The sequence below is a fragment of the Galeopterus variegatus genome, unplaced genomic scaffold (genome assembly GCF_000696425.1).
Source record: "Galeopterus variegatus unplaced genomic scaffold, G_variegatus-3.0.2 Scaffold2715, whole genome shotgun sequence".
Classification (NCBI taxonomy): domain Eukaryota; kingdom Metazoa; phylum Chordata; class Mammalia; order Dermoptera; family Cynocephalidae; genus Galeopterus; species Galeopterus variegatus.
Genome location: NW_007728826.1, coordinates 86,557 through 104,769, shown reverse-complemented (window position 1 = coordinate 104,769; position 18,213 = coordinate 86,557). Strand labels below are relative to the sequence as shown.

At 54.3% G+C, this 18,213-nt stretch overlaps 1 protein-coding gene across 1 annotated transcript; it reads left to right on the top strand.

Annotated features, from left to right (window-relative positions):
- Positions 1 to 6,296: 6,296 nt before the first annotated feature.
- SNPH (syntaphilin) lies at positions 6,297 to 17,638 on the top strand. The gene is made up of 5 exons (XM_008582745.1): positions 6,297 to 6,466; positions 7,144 to 7,251; positions 10,844 to 10,993; positions 14,357 to 14,870; positions 14,989 to 17,638. Exons 1-5 carry the CDS (start codon positions 6,297 to 6,299, stop codon positions 15,649 to 15,651), a joined length of 1,605 nt encoding a protein of 534 aa, XP_008580967.1. The 3' UTR covers positions 15,652 to 17,638.
- The last annotated feature ends 575 nt before the right edge of the window (positions 17,639 to 18,213 follow it).

Sequence of the window (18,213 nt, the reverse complement as noted above, 5' to 3'; positions counted from 1 at the left end):
AGGCTGGCCCAGAGGCAGGAGCACCAGGGAAGCCCTGTGCCCAGCTGCCTGAAGTTAGGTAGAGGGAGGTGTGCTGGTTCTCGTTCCTGTTCTGCCCCAACTTGCTGGGCTGTTCCCTCCCTCTTTCTGGACCATGCCTGTCCTTGTACAACTATTATTTAAAATATATATTATGGGTTTTTTTGTGTTTTTTTTTTAAAGATGACCGGTAAGGGGATCTTAACCCTTGACTTGGTGTTGTCAGCACCACGCTCACCCAGTGAGCAACTGGCCATCCCTATATGGGATCTGAACCCGTGGCCTTGGTGGTATCAGCACCGCACTCTCCCGAGTGAGCCACAGGCCAGCCCCATATGGGTTTTTTACCATTTGTTTTTTATTGAGATAAAATTCACCCTTTTAAAATATACAGCTCAGGAGTTTTTAGTATATTCACAAAATTGTCGTAACCATCACCTCCATCTAATTCTAAAGCATTTTCATCATCCCCAAAAAGAAACCACATACCCATTAGCAATCATTCCCTATCCTCCCCTCGGCAATAACTAATCTGCCTTCTGTCTCTATGGATTTGCCTATGCTTGACATTTCATATAAATGGAATCATACAATATGTGGTCTTTTGTGTCCGGCTTCTTTCATTTATCATAACGTTTTCAAGGTTCATCCATGTTTTAGCATGTGTCACTACTCCATTCCTCTTTATGGCCAAGTAATATTCCATTGTATAGATATGTCACATTTTGTTTGTCCATTCCTCTGTTGATGCACATTTGTGTTGTTTCCAGCTCGTGGCTATTGGGGATAGTGCTGCCGTGAACATTCCTATCCAAGTTTTTGTTTGAACACCTGTTTTTCATTCTTTGGGGTATATAGCTAGAATTGCAATTGCTGTTTCATATGATAATTCTATGTTTAACTTTTTGAGGAACGACCACGCTGTTTTCCACAGCAGCTTTGCCATTTCACATCCCCACCAGCAATGTGTGAGAGTTCCAGTTACTCCACATCCTTGACAACACTTATTATTGTCCATCTTTTTTATTATAGCTGTCCTAGTGCATGTGAAGTAGTAGCTCATTGTGAAATACATATTACATAAGGTTTTAACCTGAAAACCCCTTTTAAAAAAACAGTCTTACTTCAGATCTTCCATATGTAGAGCAGATACGAGAGGAGCCTCTTCAGGCGAAATGGGGAAGGGGGTCTGAGCCCACCCTGCTCAGCAGTCGCAGAGGCAAGTCCTCTTGAGTGGTTTGAAGACCTCGGCTCGATGCTGGAATCCAAGTCTAATCACTGGAGACTTTCTGTAGAGCAGCAGCCTCAGTCCTCAATCCCATCCTGGTTGCCTTGGGAACCCCAGCAGTATTTGGCCAAGTTGTGGGTCTGCCCTGCTGCTGTGTTGGGATTGTCACAGTGAGAAGAAGGAATCCAGTGGCTCTTCATCAGTGGTTCCAGCTCTGAGGGTGGCTTGTGTGGGAAACAGGATGTGAACTGGAGAAATGCCACCGCTGCCTCCCTTCCCAAGTCTAGGAGGGAAGCTCTTGAATTTTGCTGACAGTGTGGAGGAGCAGAGGGCGTAGTGGCGGATGAGGCCGAGAAGTCAGTGGAGGGTGCACCGAACTCCTCAGCCGCGATAGCCCTGGTGGCACTAATGCTCTGAGATCTAGAGCGTGGCTGCTGGAACTCTCCCACACGGGTCTTCCATTCCCACATGTCTCTGCAATAGCATTCAAGGAGCACCAGGCACTCTGCTGTGTGATGGGCGGAATGTTCTGCCTTCTAGTGTTGCCTTGGCAGAGAGAGGGCAGCTCCCAAGTTCTGTTCTGTTGGTTGCAATACCCTGTTTTCCACAGCTGTCAGTGGCTTGAGTCATCAGACAAATTGTTCTGTTTCCTTGGATTTTAGGATAGCTTTCTTTTTTTATTGATGGCTAGTTTTTTGAAAATGGATAATTTATATATAGGTACAGGGACTTTTTCTTAGCTATTATATTAGATTAACCTGAGCACCTGGTTTCTGCCCCATGACTTGCTGATTGAATAAAATGCTATAGTGTTTCTGAAGAGCACAGCTTCCTAATTTTACAGAGACGGAAACTGAGACTCAGGAGTCCCAGTAATCGAAGAGAGAGAAAGCATCAATTGGAAGCCCATTATTTCATAGACAGCCCTGGAATAAGAGAATGTTAGATCCAGACATACCTTAGAGACCATGTAATCTAACTCCTTGGTCTATCAAATGTGCCTGTTTAAACCTTTGTGTCACTACAATTGCGTGCTGATTGTGTTTGTTTTTATGAAATTCCCCAGGGGGTGGTATTCCCTGAGTTTCAGCCCAAGGCACAGCATGCTAAGTGGTCAAGACAGTAAATGATGGGAAAAGTCCCTGGAGGAAAGTCACAGTGCCATTCACAGAGAGTGTGACATGTGCATGAGGATGGGACAGGGAACGCTGGGCAAACAGCCCTGCAGAGGCGTGGAGGTGGGAGTGACTAGCAGGGCTCTCCTAAGGGGTCAGCAGAGAGGAGTTGGAGAGGGTGCAGATGGAAAGGCTTGAACACCAGGATCAAGACTTTTGCCCTAATTTTTACTTAATCAGGGGCCTCCTGATTTTGAGCAGGATCCAGGCTCTCTTCTTCAGTTCTCCTGCCACTGCCCTGACTCAGGCCCTCCTAATTTCTCCCCTGGGAGTTTCTAGTAACCTCCTAACTAACTGGCCCTCCCTGTAGTTTTGTCCCTTCCCGGTTGTACTCCACATAGTCCCTGCCCAGGGGCTTTCTTAAATGCAAATCCGATTGTTCCTCTCCCTCTTAAAAATTTCTTCCTTGGCTCCCTGTTGTCCTCAGAATAAGATCCTGCTTAAGTGGCTCCGTGTGGCCTGGTCCCACCTCCTTCTGCAGCCTCTGCCCTCACCAAGGCCCCCAGATTCCTGCGGAGCCTTGCTGTTGGGTTACTCACCACCTTTGCCCAGGCTTCTTCCCTCCCACTTGCTTTCTCTGCCTGGTGAACTCATGGGAAGCCTTCGGGACCCAGTGCAAATTTCTTGTTTGGAGAAGGTTTCCCTGACCCTCCCAAGGCCACTATTATTCCTTGAATGTGTTTCTGTTTTGAAGCCCACATTATGTTGCAATTATCTACTTCCAAAATATGGACCATTCCCATTTTTGTGTTTTTATTGTGTGATGTACCCAAGCTCCATACATGCATTTCTTTTGTTATTCTCACAGTAACCATATGAGGTGCATTCTATTAGAGCCCCACTTACAGAAGAGGACGCTAATGCTCGGTGAAGTGGTGTGACTTGCCCAAGGCATGCAACTGGAGGGTGACAGAGCTGGGATTTGAGCCCAGAACTGTTTGACTGTTTTAGCATCTTTCAGTCTCCTGTTCCCTGGACCCTGCTGTATCCTCTGGTCCCCCATTGTAGGCCTCAGGAAACGTTGGGCATGTGAGGGACAGGTCAAAGGGGTGGATGAAGCAGGGTTTGTATGGTATGGGCAAGATGGGGAAATGAAGTGACGAGGGGCTGGGTTTACTCGGGATTTGAAGTGATGAGAGGCTATTAGTGCAGTTCCCTGTGGTTTAGGGTTTCCTTTCCACCTTCCATTCCAGTGGCAGCCTCTGGCCACCTGGGGACAGGACTGCGGGACTCCAGGCTGAGCAGGCGGCATGGCAATAAACACCACGGCAACCTGCCTCCTCTCTGGGGCCCTCTCTGAGACAGCACAGAGCATACACTGAGGCTTCTGAGTAGGATCCTGGAGAGGTGGCTCCCTTTGGGCCTGGGTGGCTTCTACCCTCCCATGAGGAATCCTACCTGTAAGGTCCTGTCCCAGCAGGGGAAATGCCACTTCCACTCCATCCCGGATGAATGGTTGGCTCAGGTCCCTCAGGAGACTGCAAGCTGCACCCAGGTACAAATGCCACCCCCTTCCTACCCCCAGGCCAGGGAGGAAGGAAGAGAGAACTTAAGAGGAGGGAGGTGTGGGGTTGCCAAGCAGGGTAGTAGCAGGGACAGCTGGGACAAAGCCTTCATTGTACCAAGGCCACACAAAGCTCCAAGGCAAACTAGATATCTTGCCTGCCTCCCAGGACCTAGGCCTAGAACTCTACCTGGACTTTCCTAGTTCCTTAGCAACACTCATCTAAGATGGCTTGAAAGAGAGAGGCCTGTCCTTAGATATGAGGCCTACCTCTTCTGAGAAGTCCTCTTGAAGGCACAACGTCCTCTTTACATCCTCCCAAAAGTCGGAGGGGAGGGGATGATGATGGGAGAATGGCCAATGAAGTCAGGCTGACTTGGGCTATGACCTTGGGCCCAAATGTGATAACAAAGCCTGCCTTGAAGAGGCACATAAAAGCACTCAGCATGGTCACCTGGCCACAGAAGGATCACAGTGACAAGTGATCCTTGAAGCTCTTGCCCACCCACAAGAAAAGACAATCATCCCCTGCCCCCTCCACCCCCCAGTGGCTCCTGGTCAAGGTGAATCATTTGTGGCCATCCTGACAAGTATGGAGGAGCACTGTTGTCCCCGTGGTTCCTGCTCGGTTCCAGACAGCCCTGCCTGGATATCGGGGCACAATGGGTGGGAAGCGTTGCCAAGCTGGGGCAAGCAGCTCAAGTGACAGGATGGTGTCAGCGGCTCCTGCAGCCAGGCACCCGACACCTCTGGGCAGACAATGCTGACTGTGTCCAGGCCCTCCAGGGGAACGGGCCGTGTTCTGTGTCACAGCCAGGAAACAGGCCACCTGAACAGTACCTTTGTTCACTCAGGAGGCAGCCCCACCACTGGCGACAATGACCAGGCTCCTGGGAGGCCCTGACGTGGGAAGGGGGTGGTCTCTGGGCCGAGGACTACAAGGTTTGAGATCCAGCCCCTCAGCATCTGAGGTTTTCCTGGTTCAGATGTTGGCCCTGCCACACATCTGGGGTGTGACTTGGGCAAGCCCCTGTCCTCCTTTCCTCTCAGTGGCTTAGGTTCCTCATCTGTAAAAGGGGACTAATTACAGCACTTCCTCTTAGGGTTGTTGGGAGGAGTCAATGGCGTGATGTACGTAACGTGCTTGGCACGGGGTCTGATGTGGAGTGGGGCTCAGCGAACGCTTCTCTCCCAGCATGGGGAGAGGTCCAGGGCACATGTCCTCAGCTGAGTGTCCTGTGACCCAGGCTACTGCTTTGAGTATGGAAAGAGGGGGTGGGGTCTCTGGAGCTGGCACAGGACCAGCATGTTGGCTGCAAAGAGCCCAGGCCCTTCTCCCTCACTCTAGGAGCTCTAGGCTAATGCCCAGTGTAGTCCTCCTCCCCACAGCAGCCAAACTGCAGCCCAGCATGGGGCTTCTCCCTCCTTAAATTCCCATAGGGCTGCCCTTGGAGCTCAAGCCTCCACCCAGGAAAGAGGCCTAAGGACTCCCGGGCAGGAGCCGGAGGGCCTGAGTCTACCTACCCCTTTACAAGAGGGCCAGTGCTGGGTCTCTCCAAGCATGCATGCTTCCTACTAGGTCCACCCACCCCTGGGGGAGGGCTTTTGTTCCCCTCCACCCCAGTGCCCATCTGCTCTGAGCTTGTGCCCTAAGTTCCTGGCATATGCCAAAATCAGCATGCGCATTTGCACGATGGGTGTGGGCATGCCTGTGTGCAGCACGGGTGCAAGAGGGTCTGGCTGCTTGTCCTGCATCGTGGGCAGGGTGCTTGAGCATGTGCACTGAGGCATGGGTGGCATGTCTTGGAATGACAGGGACATAGTACCTTTTCATGTTCGTGTGTATTCACATGTCTTTCTACACGTGTGCTGGTACGTTGGTCTGTCTTATCTCCCCTGTAGACGGGAAGCCCCGAACCACACGCCAACTGGGAAGGTGATGGTCAGCGAGACCAGACCAGCCTAATTCGGGGTTCCTGGTCCTGCTCCAGGAGTCCTCCAGCTGCAGCCTCCACCAAGGAGGGAGGACTGAACAGCGAGGGGGTGGCAGTCTGGGCATCAGAGACCTGGGGAAGAAGCAGGCCTGGCTCATAGCATAGACAACTCAGTGCTGCACCAGCAATCAGGAGGCCCTGCTCCTGATGCCCCTGTGACCTCGGGCAAGGCCTTTGCTCTCTCTGGGACATATTCATTCATCTTGAGAACACAGGGTTAGACTGCTGATTTCTAGGCACTCTTGAAGCTCTGACAATCGTGACTTTAAGTCAGGTGGCAGGAGCCTGTGCCCCAGCCCTCTTAAATTCATTGGTGGAGGCCTGCCAGGCCCTCGCTCTGTCCTGGGGTGTCCTGCTGAAGGGTGAGAGGAGAAGCCATGCTGGGCAGCGGCCCCAGCGAGAGGATGACATGGCCTGGCCCGGCCCTCCCAACCCGCCCTCTCTCCTCAGCCCCGGGGACACCGCCCATCCCACCCCTCACCCGGACCCGCAGCCTCATGGCCATGTCCCTGCCGGGGAGTAGACGGGCCTCTGCTGGATCCCGCAGGTGAGTCTGCCCCTTGCCCAGAACCTTGGCCTCAGAGGGCAGGAGGATGGCAGGCCTGTCTCCCTCTAACACTGACTTGTAGTGTATCTCTGAGAAAATTTTTTCCCCAGTTTTCCCACCTTTAAAATGGGATGCTAACACTTGCCTCCTCCTGAAACTATTTAAGGGCTCGAATGACACAGCTGATATAAAAGTTCTCTGAAGGCTTAAGCCACTGGATTCCTACCAGCACTGGCTTTGTCAATACTGTTTGCTTTTCACAGTAACTGGAGGGAAGTCATCCAGTCGTCCACTCAGGCTCACCTGGGCCTTCCTGAATTTTCACCCCCGTGGGCCCCTCCTCCTGTCCCCATTCCTCCCCTGGGCTTGGGGGACCCTGGAAGTTGAGGACCCTCGGTAAGGCAGATGGGGCCCCACCCTTGGCCCACAGCCCTGCCCAGCCTCTGTTTTTGTCCCTGGGGAGCCAGGAGGACCAGCCTCCTTCTGGTTTTCCATCTTGATTTGTACTGTCTGTTCTGTCACCCCTGTCTGTGCATCCCCTTCTCCCCGCTGCTTCTCTTCCCATGGTAACCCTGAAGTGGGGGTGCTTTGGGCCGCAGCGGCCTGGCAGTGTTCGCCCAGTGTCCGCAGCTGCCCACCAGCCAGAACGAGCACCTACCTCTTCTCCCTGCCTCCAGGCGCACCTCTCCACCCGTGAGCATGCGGGATGCCTACGGCACCTCTTCCCTCAGCAGCAGCAGCAACTCGGGCTCCTGCAAGGGCAGCGACAGCAGCCCCACGCCAAGGTAATCTGCCTCTCCCTTCCTGGTGGCAGGCTGCGAATCGGGGTGCCCTGGGCATGGTGGGGGAGCAGCATGGTGTTCTGACCATCCCTGACTCCAGCACACTCACGCTGGCCGTGTGACCTTGAGCAGGTCACTTCTCCCTCTGAGCCTCAGTTCCTGTCTGTGAGATGGAAATGATAACAACCAGCTGCTCATAACCAAATACGGGGCTAGCACGAACTAGGGGTGATGCTTTCAGAACAAGCAGCCAGAGGCCGGCAGCTCCCTGGAGCATCAGGGACCTCGTCTCCTTCTCTATTCCTGCTCTGCCATCCTTGGTGTACAGCTTTTGTCCTCATCGTCAGGGGACGGCTCCTACATCTCCAAGTATCAGGTCAGCCGTCCAGGAAGAAAGAAGTAGAAAGAACCAAAGCCCTCCTTCAGGTTGTTTTTCCTGAGAAGGGACACCTTCCCCAGAAAATTCTGCCTACCCCTCGCTGGCCAGAACTGAGTCATGTGACTAACTTTAGCCACAGGACCAGTTAGTGCAGAGAGAGTTAGTGTTTTCCCCAGTATAGGGTCACCCCAAGCGAAACTGGAGTTGTGTTGGGAAGAAAGGCCAGAAGGGTCGTGGGAGGGCACTGGCAGTGTCCTCTTGTTCTTCTCAGGGGACACTTTGAGAGTAGCAGAGCAGAGTCGGTTTGGAAAACGAAATGTGTTACAGACACAGCATGTGCTAAGTCATGGTCTCAGGTAAGGTGACCATGACTCCAGAGCAGGATCAGGTCGGCAGAAGCAGGTTGGAGAGGCAGGGAAGCGGGAGCTGTGGGTCCCTGAAGACTAGGAAGTAAGAGCTGTCACAGTGCGCCTCGTCCTGTTTCCCCAGCATCGGGGAGTTTGCGTGACGAGCATGGGCTTTGGATTTGGTCACTTCCTGTCTCTGAATCTGCATTTCCCTATCTGTAAAATGGGGCTAATAACCCAGAGGCTTCAGAGAGCTGATATCTGCACATCCTAGATGCTGACAGTTGGTCACTGCCATTGTGAGGACTTTGGTCTAACTTGAGGGTGGTGGGCCAAGAAATGTCTGGCCTGTAGCTTCCGTGGCCGGAGCACCTCCTGGGAAGGCTTGTCTTAGCCCTTCCAGCAGAGAGGATGTCATTTGTGTGAAGTGATGTCTGGAGCCACTGAAGCAGCAGTTTTCAGTGTTCTCCACCTTGTCACACCTGATGGGTGATGTGCATGTGCAGGACCCACCCTCCTGGCTAGAACACCACCCAGGGCCTGGAGGACATGAGTGATGTGTTAACACACATTTTGAAAAGTTTATGGGCTGGCCCATTAGCTCACTGGGTTAGATCCTGGTGTTAGAACACCAAGGTCATGGGTTCAGATCCCTGTACTGGCCAGCCACCAAAAAAAAAAAAGAAAGAAAAAGAAAAGTTTATAATTGGCAACTTTAATACTGCTTCATGAGTTACAGATTTTTTTTTTTACTACTTCCCATAACTGCAGCCCACTGGGGCAATCCCAGCCCCAAGGCAGAGTGCTGCTTCCGTGGACGGGTCTTCTTGCCCACCATGAGGGTTGCGGTCCCTGGATGAGCGGTGGGGCCTCGATAGGGCCTTGCTGCAATAGCCAGGCTTCACAAGGCATGAATAGCTGAGACACATGCGTTATAGCACATTTTCCTTCTCAGTTTTACATATAAATATGTATATAAAACAAAGACAGAGCTAGTGACTAAAAATGTATGAGCATTAAATGTTATATTGGGGGAAAATACTCATAAAAGCAAATGGAAGAAGTTTAAATGGCTACTTCCTCTCTAATCCTCAATCGTTGCTAGTGAGACGTGGTCCCGCACTGCTACAGCACCCCTCCCGCCCGGCACAGGGGAGCCGTCCTCTTGCTCAGCAGGCATCTGTGCCCCCCAGCCAAAGGGGGCTACTGAGCAGGGCTTGCTTCTCTTTTGGAAAGAGATTTCTTAGACCAGCGGCGAGACTCCCAGCTCCCAGCCCACCCCACTCCTCTGCCCCTTGCCAACACAAAACAGGACTGGTGCGACATGGCTTGAGTTAAACTTAGGGACCATGAGGTAGGTAGCTGGAAGAGAACCATTTTTCCTTCTCACCTCTGTCACCACTTTCTCTTCAACAGTTTGCAACTTGAAATGCTTCTTCCACAGTAAACATTAGACAGTTTCCACAAAGCTATTAAAATGGATTCCAATGTGGCTGCTTCAGCAAATGGCCCTCACCAGGGCCTGTCTTTTCTGGTCCTGTAAAGTATCATTGCCCCTCTCTGGACCTGGAAGTACCCCTTCCCTAAAGGAGCAGAGTTGGATGGCAGCAAGACCTGAGTCTCTGGTTGTGTCAGAACAGGCTGAGGTTTTTAAGCCAAGATCCAAGGAGGTTTCTTTATGAACAGAACGACCAGCAGCCAGGAAGCTGTGAGTGGAGGCGCTGGGCTGTAGTCTGTTGTGGCATTGGGGTGCCCTCCTTCCTTGTGAAAACCTTGGCCCTCCTTTCCCCTGCTGGCACCTGACTGCCCTCTGAATGGGAATTCCTCCTCCTTTGCACTGGTGGGGCCAGGGTGTGCTATACACGTACCACGTTGGTGCACCCCATGCTGGGAGCAGCGCACATCCAGCCCGCTGCCACCTCAGGGAACGGCTGTTGGCAGTCCATGCCCAGAGCCAGCAGGTGTTCACGTGTGTGCTCACATGTGCCCCCAGAGTATGGGTGTGTGAATGTGTGCACAGGCTGGTGTCCTAGTTCATGTGAGTGCCTGTGACGGCGGCAGCAACATGGTGGGGATGTGCAGGCATGGGTGTGTATACACGTATGTGGGCGTGCAGGTGCAGGTGGACTGGGAATCGACAGTCTCAGATGTGCATTCCTAGTGTGTGCACAGGTAGTGCGCACCCATGTGTACATGAGGGAGGATGAGGAGTGAGTGTGTCAGAGCATGTATGGAACAGCCATGCCTGCACACTTGTCTCTCTCCCTGTCCCCAGACCATGAGGGCTCTCAGCTCAGCAGAGAGTTCCTCCCTCCACCCTGGGAGAGGTTTCCTCCTCTTCAGGGGCTGAGTCCTTGACCACCACGCAGACCCAGGGTCTGCCCTCCCATCCCAGCCTCAAGCCTTCAAACTCATTCTCTGGGTTGGGAGGCTGGAAGGCTGGGTTCTGGGTGCACCACTGGGACTGTCTGTGGGGCTTTGGGCAAGAGCTAACCTCTCTGAAGCCAGTGACCCCCTCTGAAAGCTGAAGGCAATCCCTGCTCCCAGGGCTGCTATAAGGATTGTCAGAGATGGCACTGGTCAAGCACTCGTCATGGTGCCACCACAGGCTCTGTGATGTCTCCAGCCCCTAACTACAGGAGCACTGAACCCCTCACCCTGACACTATGGTCTTCACTCAGAAAAGTTTTACTTAAAACCCACCTTCCAGAAGGCTAGGTGTTCTCGTGCCCACACAGGCCCTGTGTGGGGAGGCCTGGCTTGGAGCCATCCCTGGTCGTGGGACAAGGGCCCTTGCTTCCTGGAGGCGCAGCACCTGTGCCTTGCCTGTCCTCTTCCTCCCTCCCCAGTGATGGGTGTCCCCTTGCAGGCGCTCCATGAAGTACACGCTGTGCAGTGACAACCATGGCATCAAGCCCCCCACCCCGGAGCAGTACCTGACTCCACTGCAGCAGAAGGAGGTGTGCATCCGGCACCTGAAGGCCCGCCTGAAGGACACGCAAGACCGGCTTCAGGACCGGTGAGTGAGTGGCCAGGGGCTGCCCTGGGGACACCCTGCCAGCTCCACACTCAGAGGAACCAGGGCCCTGGGCCATCTCTGGGAGGAAGGAGTGGCCAGGGGCTTCTCAGCATCCACCCACTTTCTCTTTCCTGGCAAAGCCTCATTTGAGTGCATTAGCAAGTCCCCTCCCCCAGCCACTCTCCTTGACTGCTCCAGGAGGCTGATTGGGGCCAGGCGGGCAGCAGTTCCCTATCAGGGCCTGTCCTGTGAGGCCTCCCACCTGTGCCTCAGCCCAGCCACTCTCCTTGACTGCTCCAGGAGGCTGATTGGGGCCAGGCGGGCAGCAGTTCCCTGTCAGGGCCTGTCCTGTGAGGCCTCCCACCTGTGCCTCAACCTGGCAACCCCTTTTGGCCACTTCTTATCTTCTGGCTCCTGTCTCCCTCGGGAGTTGGAGCGCAGTTCTGGCTTACCTGTCTCTGTGGAGAAGAAACAACCCTTTATCCCTCCTTTACTGCCCACTGGGTGAGTCACCCCAGGGCTCTTGACCCACCAATTCAGGACCCATGAGCCTTCCTCCTCATCTGCTTCTTGCTTATAGATGATGTAAGATCATGAGGAACCGTTTGCTGAGCTCCTACCCAGCCCAAGGGTCTCCCAGGAGCCCTGCCCGCCTGTCTGAGCTTATTCTCAGGACCACAAGGACGCCCGGTCCTGACCCTCCCAGGCTCTACTTTTCCAGCCTGGCAGCTTCGTCTTTATGATTGACCCTTCAGGGCTGCCCTCTGACCTCCCATCATCTTATCCATCCTTCTGTGGACTCTGCACACACGCAGTTGTGAGCAGGACAAGGCACTGTGTGGGGCACAGGAGCTCGGGGCAGGCATTGTGGCCACATTATTTTTTTTTTCTTTTTTGTAAAGTATAGCAGCTTTATTGACATGTAATTCACATACCATAAAATTCACATATCTAAAGTATACAACTGAATGGTTGTTAGGACAGTCACAGAGCTGTGCAACCGTTACCACTATTTAATTTCATGAACATTTTCGTTGCTCCGGAAAGAAACCGCATTCCCTTTAGCAATCACTCCCTGCTTCTCTCCAACCACACCAGTCCCTGGGAACATTGATCTTTCTGTCTCTATGGATTTGTCTATTCGGGACATTTCATATATATGGAATCATGCAACATGCATGACCACATGTTTCTTGACCAAAGCTCTGCCACATAGCCAATCCACTTTGGGTTCGTCGTGGTTTTGAACTGTGGGAGGTTACAGGGGGTGCTCTGTGAGCCTCGTTGCCTGCAGAGCTAGGATTTCTGTTTTTATTTCCCATCATCTTTCCAGTGATGCCAAGGATCTGCATGGTCTTTTGCACTAATATCCTCAGGGAGCAGATGACCCATCTCCCAGCTTCCTTTCTAGGGCCAGCCCCACAGCTGAGGCAGACCATCCGCCCTGTGTGGTTTGGGCAGGATGCCCTGTCGTGGGTGTGCCCACACCTCAACTCCCTGGTCAGTCTGCCTGTTACTATCGCAGGAACATGTGGCAGTTCTTTACTTGCCGTATTGTCACACTCCTGCCGTTCTCTGTGTATTTTGTTTCATGCCCATAATTCCTGCATAGCCTGCCTTCTGTGCCTCAGAGACGCCATGTGTTTTCACACCTCTGTGCATTCGTATGCTGTGTCCCCACTACCTGAGATGCCCTTCCCCCGTCTTGCTCCCTTGGCAAACTCAACCTTCAAAACCCAGTTCAAATGTAATGCCCTGCAAGCCACTGAGGCATAAACAGCTCTGGGAAGCCATTAGTCCCTGGAGTCCAGCTGGCTCCAAGGAGGGAGGGGCAGGGACCAGCTGAGCCAACCATAACCAGTTCCTTCTTCCAAAATCACTCTTCCTCCCAGGGGGAGGTGTGATGAGGAGCAGGGAGGAAGGTCAAGAGGGTTACCCTAGACTGAGCCCCTCACCATGAGGCAGGAGGAGTGAAGAACCCTCCCCCCGGCCCCAGTACCTTTTGTTTCATCTGCTCCTGCCGCTCTAAGCAGCTCCCACTGCTGCCACCCCCACTGCCTTTGTTGAGCTGCATGCTGTTGGGTGCTCAGTCCCCTTCCGGATGATGCCATTGCTGACCATTGTGGTCACTGCAATCCCCCCGTCCCAGTCCCTTCAATATATTGTGGGATGAGATTCCTGGGCCCACTTCCTGAATGGAATTTCCAATCTGACTTTGACAAGTACATGTACTTGATCTAGGATGGTCACTCGGCTGGGCTTGTAAACCCCGAAGTGACAGCCGTGCCATCCATAGATTTCATTTAGGCAAGGATAGGGTTTTGGCTGAGCAGCTGCACGCGGGCTGCACCACGAGGAAGCGTGTTGGGGGAGGAACGTGCAGGGCAGGGTTTAAGTCCCACCGTCGATTTTCCTCTTTTCTCACTACTATTAATCGGTTGCTCTTCAGTCTTGCTCTAGACTTGAAGGGATGGTTTTCTATGTCACCTCCCTCCCCGTACCCCCTAGATTTATCTGTGACTTGGGGACTGAAAAAGCCTGAATGTTTCTGGACAAGAGTCTTCCAATTGTCTGGTTTTCCCAGTGCTTTGTCCTCCTCTCAGGAGCAAGTTTGTGCCTTTTTCGTCGATCTTTTCCGTCTTTCCTCTTTACAGTAGATTCAAAGAAGAAACTTCTTGTGTGGATAAAAGAGAGCCACCCCATTTTCATCACTCTCCACCAGCGCCTCTCCCACCTCTCATCCCTCTGCTTGAGGGGAGATGTAAAATTGTCAGCTCTCCCCCAACCCCGACGCTGAAGGCGGTCATCTCTCTCTGAAAAACAAAGCAGCCCTCTGCCCTCTTCCTGGGGTCTCTAGCCAAATACCCATTTGAAAAAATCCATTTAAAATTATTACAACCTGTGCTAGCAGGAGGCCACGTCCCTTTCTATAGGGCAGAGCTTTTCTGTCTAGTTTTTGTTGTTTTATGTTAGGATCTTACCGGGTTTTTGTAGCAGTAGCTAGAACTCGTAAATTTAGAACCCTTGTTGTCTAGTCTCTGCTCTAGCTGATGACTCGAACGTTGAACACTGTCAGCAGTTGGGCCTCTGGCGGTGTGGGTGCAGGGGGTGTCTCCTACTGACATTTCCTCTCCTGTCTTCACCCCTCAGCCCCTCTCCTCTCCCACACTCACTCCTCCCTGTGGAATAAAAAGGAAGAGGAACTAGGCCTTGAGTCTTTCCTCTTGTTTTTGGCTCTGAGCCACAGCAACACTGGGCCCTCCATCCTTGGTGACACTGTCCCCTCCTTGCCTCTCCTTGGTGGCAATGACAGGCCAGGCAGCAGGTAGTAAGTGTGTGCGTATGTGTCTCTTCTGCCTGCAGGGACACAGAGATCGATGACCTGAAGACTCAGCTGTCACGCATGCAAGAGGACTGGATCGAGGAGGAGTGCCACCGTGTAGAGGCCCAGCTGGCCTTGAAGGAGGCCCGCAAGGAGATCAAGCAGCTCAAGCAAGTCATCGACACTGTCAAGAACAACCTGATTGACAAGGACAAGGGGCTGCAGAAGTACTTCGTGGACATCAACATCCAGAACAAGAAGCTGGAGACGCTGCTGCACAGCATGGAGGTGGCCCAGAATGGGATGGCCAAGGAGGACGGCACCGGCGAGTCGGCCGGCGGGTCCCCCGCCCGCTCCCTCACCCGTAGCTCCACCTACACCAAGCTGAGTGACCCGGCTGTTTGCGGCGACCGCCAGCCTGGTGACGACCCCAGCGCCTCTGCCGAGGATGGGGCTGACAGTGGCTTTGCGGCAGCGGACGACACACTGAGCCGGACGGATGCACTGGAGGCCAGCAGCCTGCTGTCATCAGGGGTGGACTGCGGCCCCGAGGAGGCCTCGATACACAGCTCCTTCGGCCTGGGCCCCCGCTTCCCCGCCAGCAACACCTATGAGAAGCTGCTGTGTGGCATGGAGGCTGGCGTGCAGGCCAGCTGCATGCAGGAGTGAGGAGGCCTCGATACACAGCTCCTTCGGCCTGGGCCCCCGCTTCCCCGCCAGCAACACCTACGAGAAGCTGCTGTGTGGCATGGAGGCCGGCGTGCAGGCCAGCTGCATGCAGGAGCGTGCTATCCAAACAGACTTCGTGCAGTACCAGCCTGACCTGGACACCATCCTGGAGAAAGTGACCCAAGCCCAGGTCTGTGGGACAATCCCCGAGTCAGGGGACAGGCACCCAGAGCTGGACCCCCACCCCCCAGGACCCAGAGACCCCAACTCAGCAGTGGTGGTGACAGTGGGTGAAGAGCTCGAGGCCCTGGAGCCCATCACCCACGGGCCCACCCCACACCGGCCTGGTGCCAATCCCAACCCTGGCCCGTCGGTGAGCGTGGTGTGCCCCTTGGAAGAGGAGGAGGAGGCAGCTGCAGCCGAGAAGGAGCCCAAGAGTTACTGGAGCCGCCACTACATCGTGGATCTGCTGGCCGTGGTGGTGCCGGCCGTGCCCACGGTGGCCTGGCTCTGCCGCTCCCAGCGGCGCCAAGGCCAGCCCATTTACAACATCAGCTCCCTGCTGCGGGGCTGCTGCACCGTGGCCTTGCACTCCATCCGCAGGATCAGCTGCCGCTCGCTGAGCCAGCCGAGCCCGAGCTCTGCAGGCGGCAGCTCCCAGCTCTAAGGAGGTCCATCCCGGGCAGTGGCTCCGGCGGCCTGACCACTGATTGTAGGGATGCCATTCTCCCCCTCGCACATGGAGCATCATCTTATTTATTTAGTTGTGGGTTTGGAATCATTTTTTTCAGGATTTAACAGCATCAGGGACTGGGAGTGGGGGTTGGGAAAAGGCATCCCCAAACTTCAACAGAGAAAGGAAGGGAGACCAAAGGCAGGGAGGCAGAGTGATTGAACAAATTGCAGAGGGAGGAGGTGGGAGGGTCCCCCCAATCTGGCCCCTCTGTCCACCTGGCCCTGTAGACAGTATAAACTGCTCAGGAAGTCTCTGGCTGTATTCATTAGGGGAAGCTGGGCTTGAGTTGCTTATCGGAGCCTCCCCACCCCACACTGTCCTGTCCAGTGCCCTGCCCACTCCAGCCTTCTCTCCCAAGCCACTGCTTGCCCTCAGCCCAGGCCTCTGGGCCAGTATTATCACCACAGATGGAGGCAGCTGTGGCCCAAAGTGCAGATAGCTGACCCGAGGACTCAGAGCTGGGGTCGGAGCTCCAGGCTCCCTGACCCCTCCCCACTTCATGATGCAGAAACACAGTTGAGGCCACAGGCTGGGGGAAAGACAGTGCTGGGGCACATGGTGGCAGAGGCCACTGTGGCTTCTGCATCTGTCTGTTCATCCCAGGCCTTCCCCCTAATCCAGTTCTTTCTTGGCACTTCTGGGTCTGTCAGATTATTCTCCCTGGGAGACAGCCAAGCCCAACAACTCAGTGCTGGGGTGGGAACCTTGCTGAGCCCAGCTCCCAGCCGTAGAATCCGCCAGCATGAGAAGAGGAGGCAGGACAGGGAGCTCGGGGGCTCCTGCAGCCTTCTGAGCTGAGGCCATCTCATCTGCCGTCTGGGAGGCAGGCGGGGCTGGACTCAGAAATCCTCAGCTTGTATGAAAAGCCAGAGGCCGTGACTGCTCCTGGAGCTTGCCCGAGTTTCTCTGGATGCTTCGGGCTCAACTCAGCTTTGCACTGTGTTCACTTTGCGGCTTGTCTCTTGCCCATCCCAGGATCTCCCGTGAGGTGGCTGCTCGCTTTCTGGGACGAGGGTTTCTAAATCTCAGATCTTTCTGCCTCTGGAGGAGGGCAGAGAATTCTGGCAGGATGAGTCACAAGATGGGGTTTGAAGCCATGAAGTCTGTCCAGGCCAAAGCAGGTGCTCTGGGATGCGATTCCAGGAAGGGGCGGGGCAGGGCGGGCAGGAGCCCTGCAGCCTGCCTATTCCCAGCTCCAGCCCAGTTGGCCTAGGCAGGTTCGCTGTCCCCATCCTCCATTCTTTCCCTGGGACCCATCTGAGGCCCTGAGCAAAGCTGCTGACATTTCATTTCCATTATTATGTACAAAGTAAACTCGCTCTTCTTCCCCCGCAGGGGGTACACCCATCTGGTTGTCCCTCCACTCTTCAGAGGGTGGGCCCCATGTTTGGGAAGTTGTGGGACCCTGTGTCTCACCCAGAGCTCTGGCCAGGGGGCTACTCTGGTTCTCTGCCAGGGTTGCTTGCCCTTACCTCTACTGCCCCCACAGCCACTGCCTGACTCGTGGGCTCTGCCCTCTGCTCTGTGTCCTCTGCTCATGGCGGGCACCTGCATGTATTAGGAGTGGATGGCCAGCCCAGCCATCGGGGCGAGAGCCCCCTCTGCCATGCGCTTTGTACCTCCAAAGCTCCCCGACATTGGTCAGGGCCTCAGACCAGCCATCCTTTGTGGAGCATCCCCTGCCCCAGCTGAACCAAACCTGAATGCCTGGGGCCTGCCTGGGGCTGCCCCACAGGACACTGGGGTCGTGCCATGGAGGGGGCAGTGGACAAAACCAATCCAAAGCCAAGTCGGGACTGGCTGTGGACCAAGCCTCCTGTGCCGAGTCCTCACAGAGCCGCATAGTGTCTCCTTAGAAACAGTCAAAGCTTTGCTGAGAAAATAAATGTATGAACTATATTTGACAACACAAAATCTATATATTTTTCACCACTGGAATTTAGTCAAGCCGCGTAGCCTCTGCTCCTGTCTGTGTCTTGCTGTCTGTGGCCTTCCTGTTGTGTCTCGTGTTGTGGTGGACATGGGCAGGACTGGGGCCATAGCCCACTCTGTCCCTGCTGCTGGAGAAGCCACTCAGTCTGTGTCTTGCTGTCTGTGGCCTTCCTGTTGTGTCTCGTGTTGTGGTGGACATGGGCAGGGCTGGGGCCATAGCCCACTCTGTCCCTGCTGCTGGAGAAGCCACTCGTGGAGGGGTGGGCTGCCACATTCTACTCCTGCTCTGGCCTGGGACTTGCCTGTGTGGGTCACAAGTGGCCGGAGCCCAAAGCATTGAGTGTCCTCTCTTTGGAGAGTACTGGTGAGGCCTTTGGCAGGCCTTTCTTCTTGTCAGTGGAGGAAGCAGCTCACTGCCCAGCCCTAGGACAGACCCTGGGACCATGCTGGCCAGGCGGCTCTGGCCCAGCTTGTGCGTGCGTATGTGCGTGTGTGTGCTCAGTATCCCACATCTATGCAAAGGGTACAGCCACCTGTGCAGCTCTGGACAGCGAAGGGGCA

Coding starts and splice junctions, on each gene's coding strand:
- SNPH (XM_008582745.1), top strand. CDS start 6,297: ATGCTGGGCAGCGGCCCCAGCGAGAGGATGACATGGCCTGGCCCGGCC. Junction 6,467..7,143: donor GCCTCTGCTGGATCCCGCAG/GTGAGTCTGCCC, acceptor CCCTGCCTCCAG/GCGCACCTCTCCACCCGTGA. Junction 10,994..14,356: donor CAAGACCGGCTTCAGGACCG/GTGAGTGAGTGG, acceptor TTCTGCCTGCAG/GGACACAGAGATCGATGACC.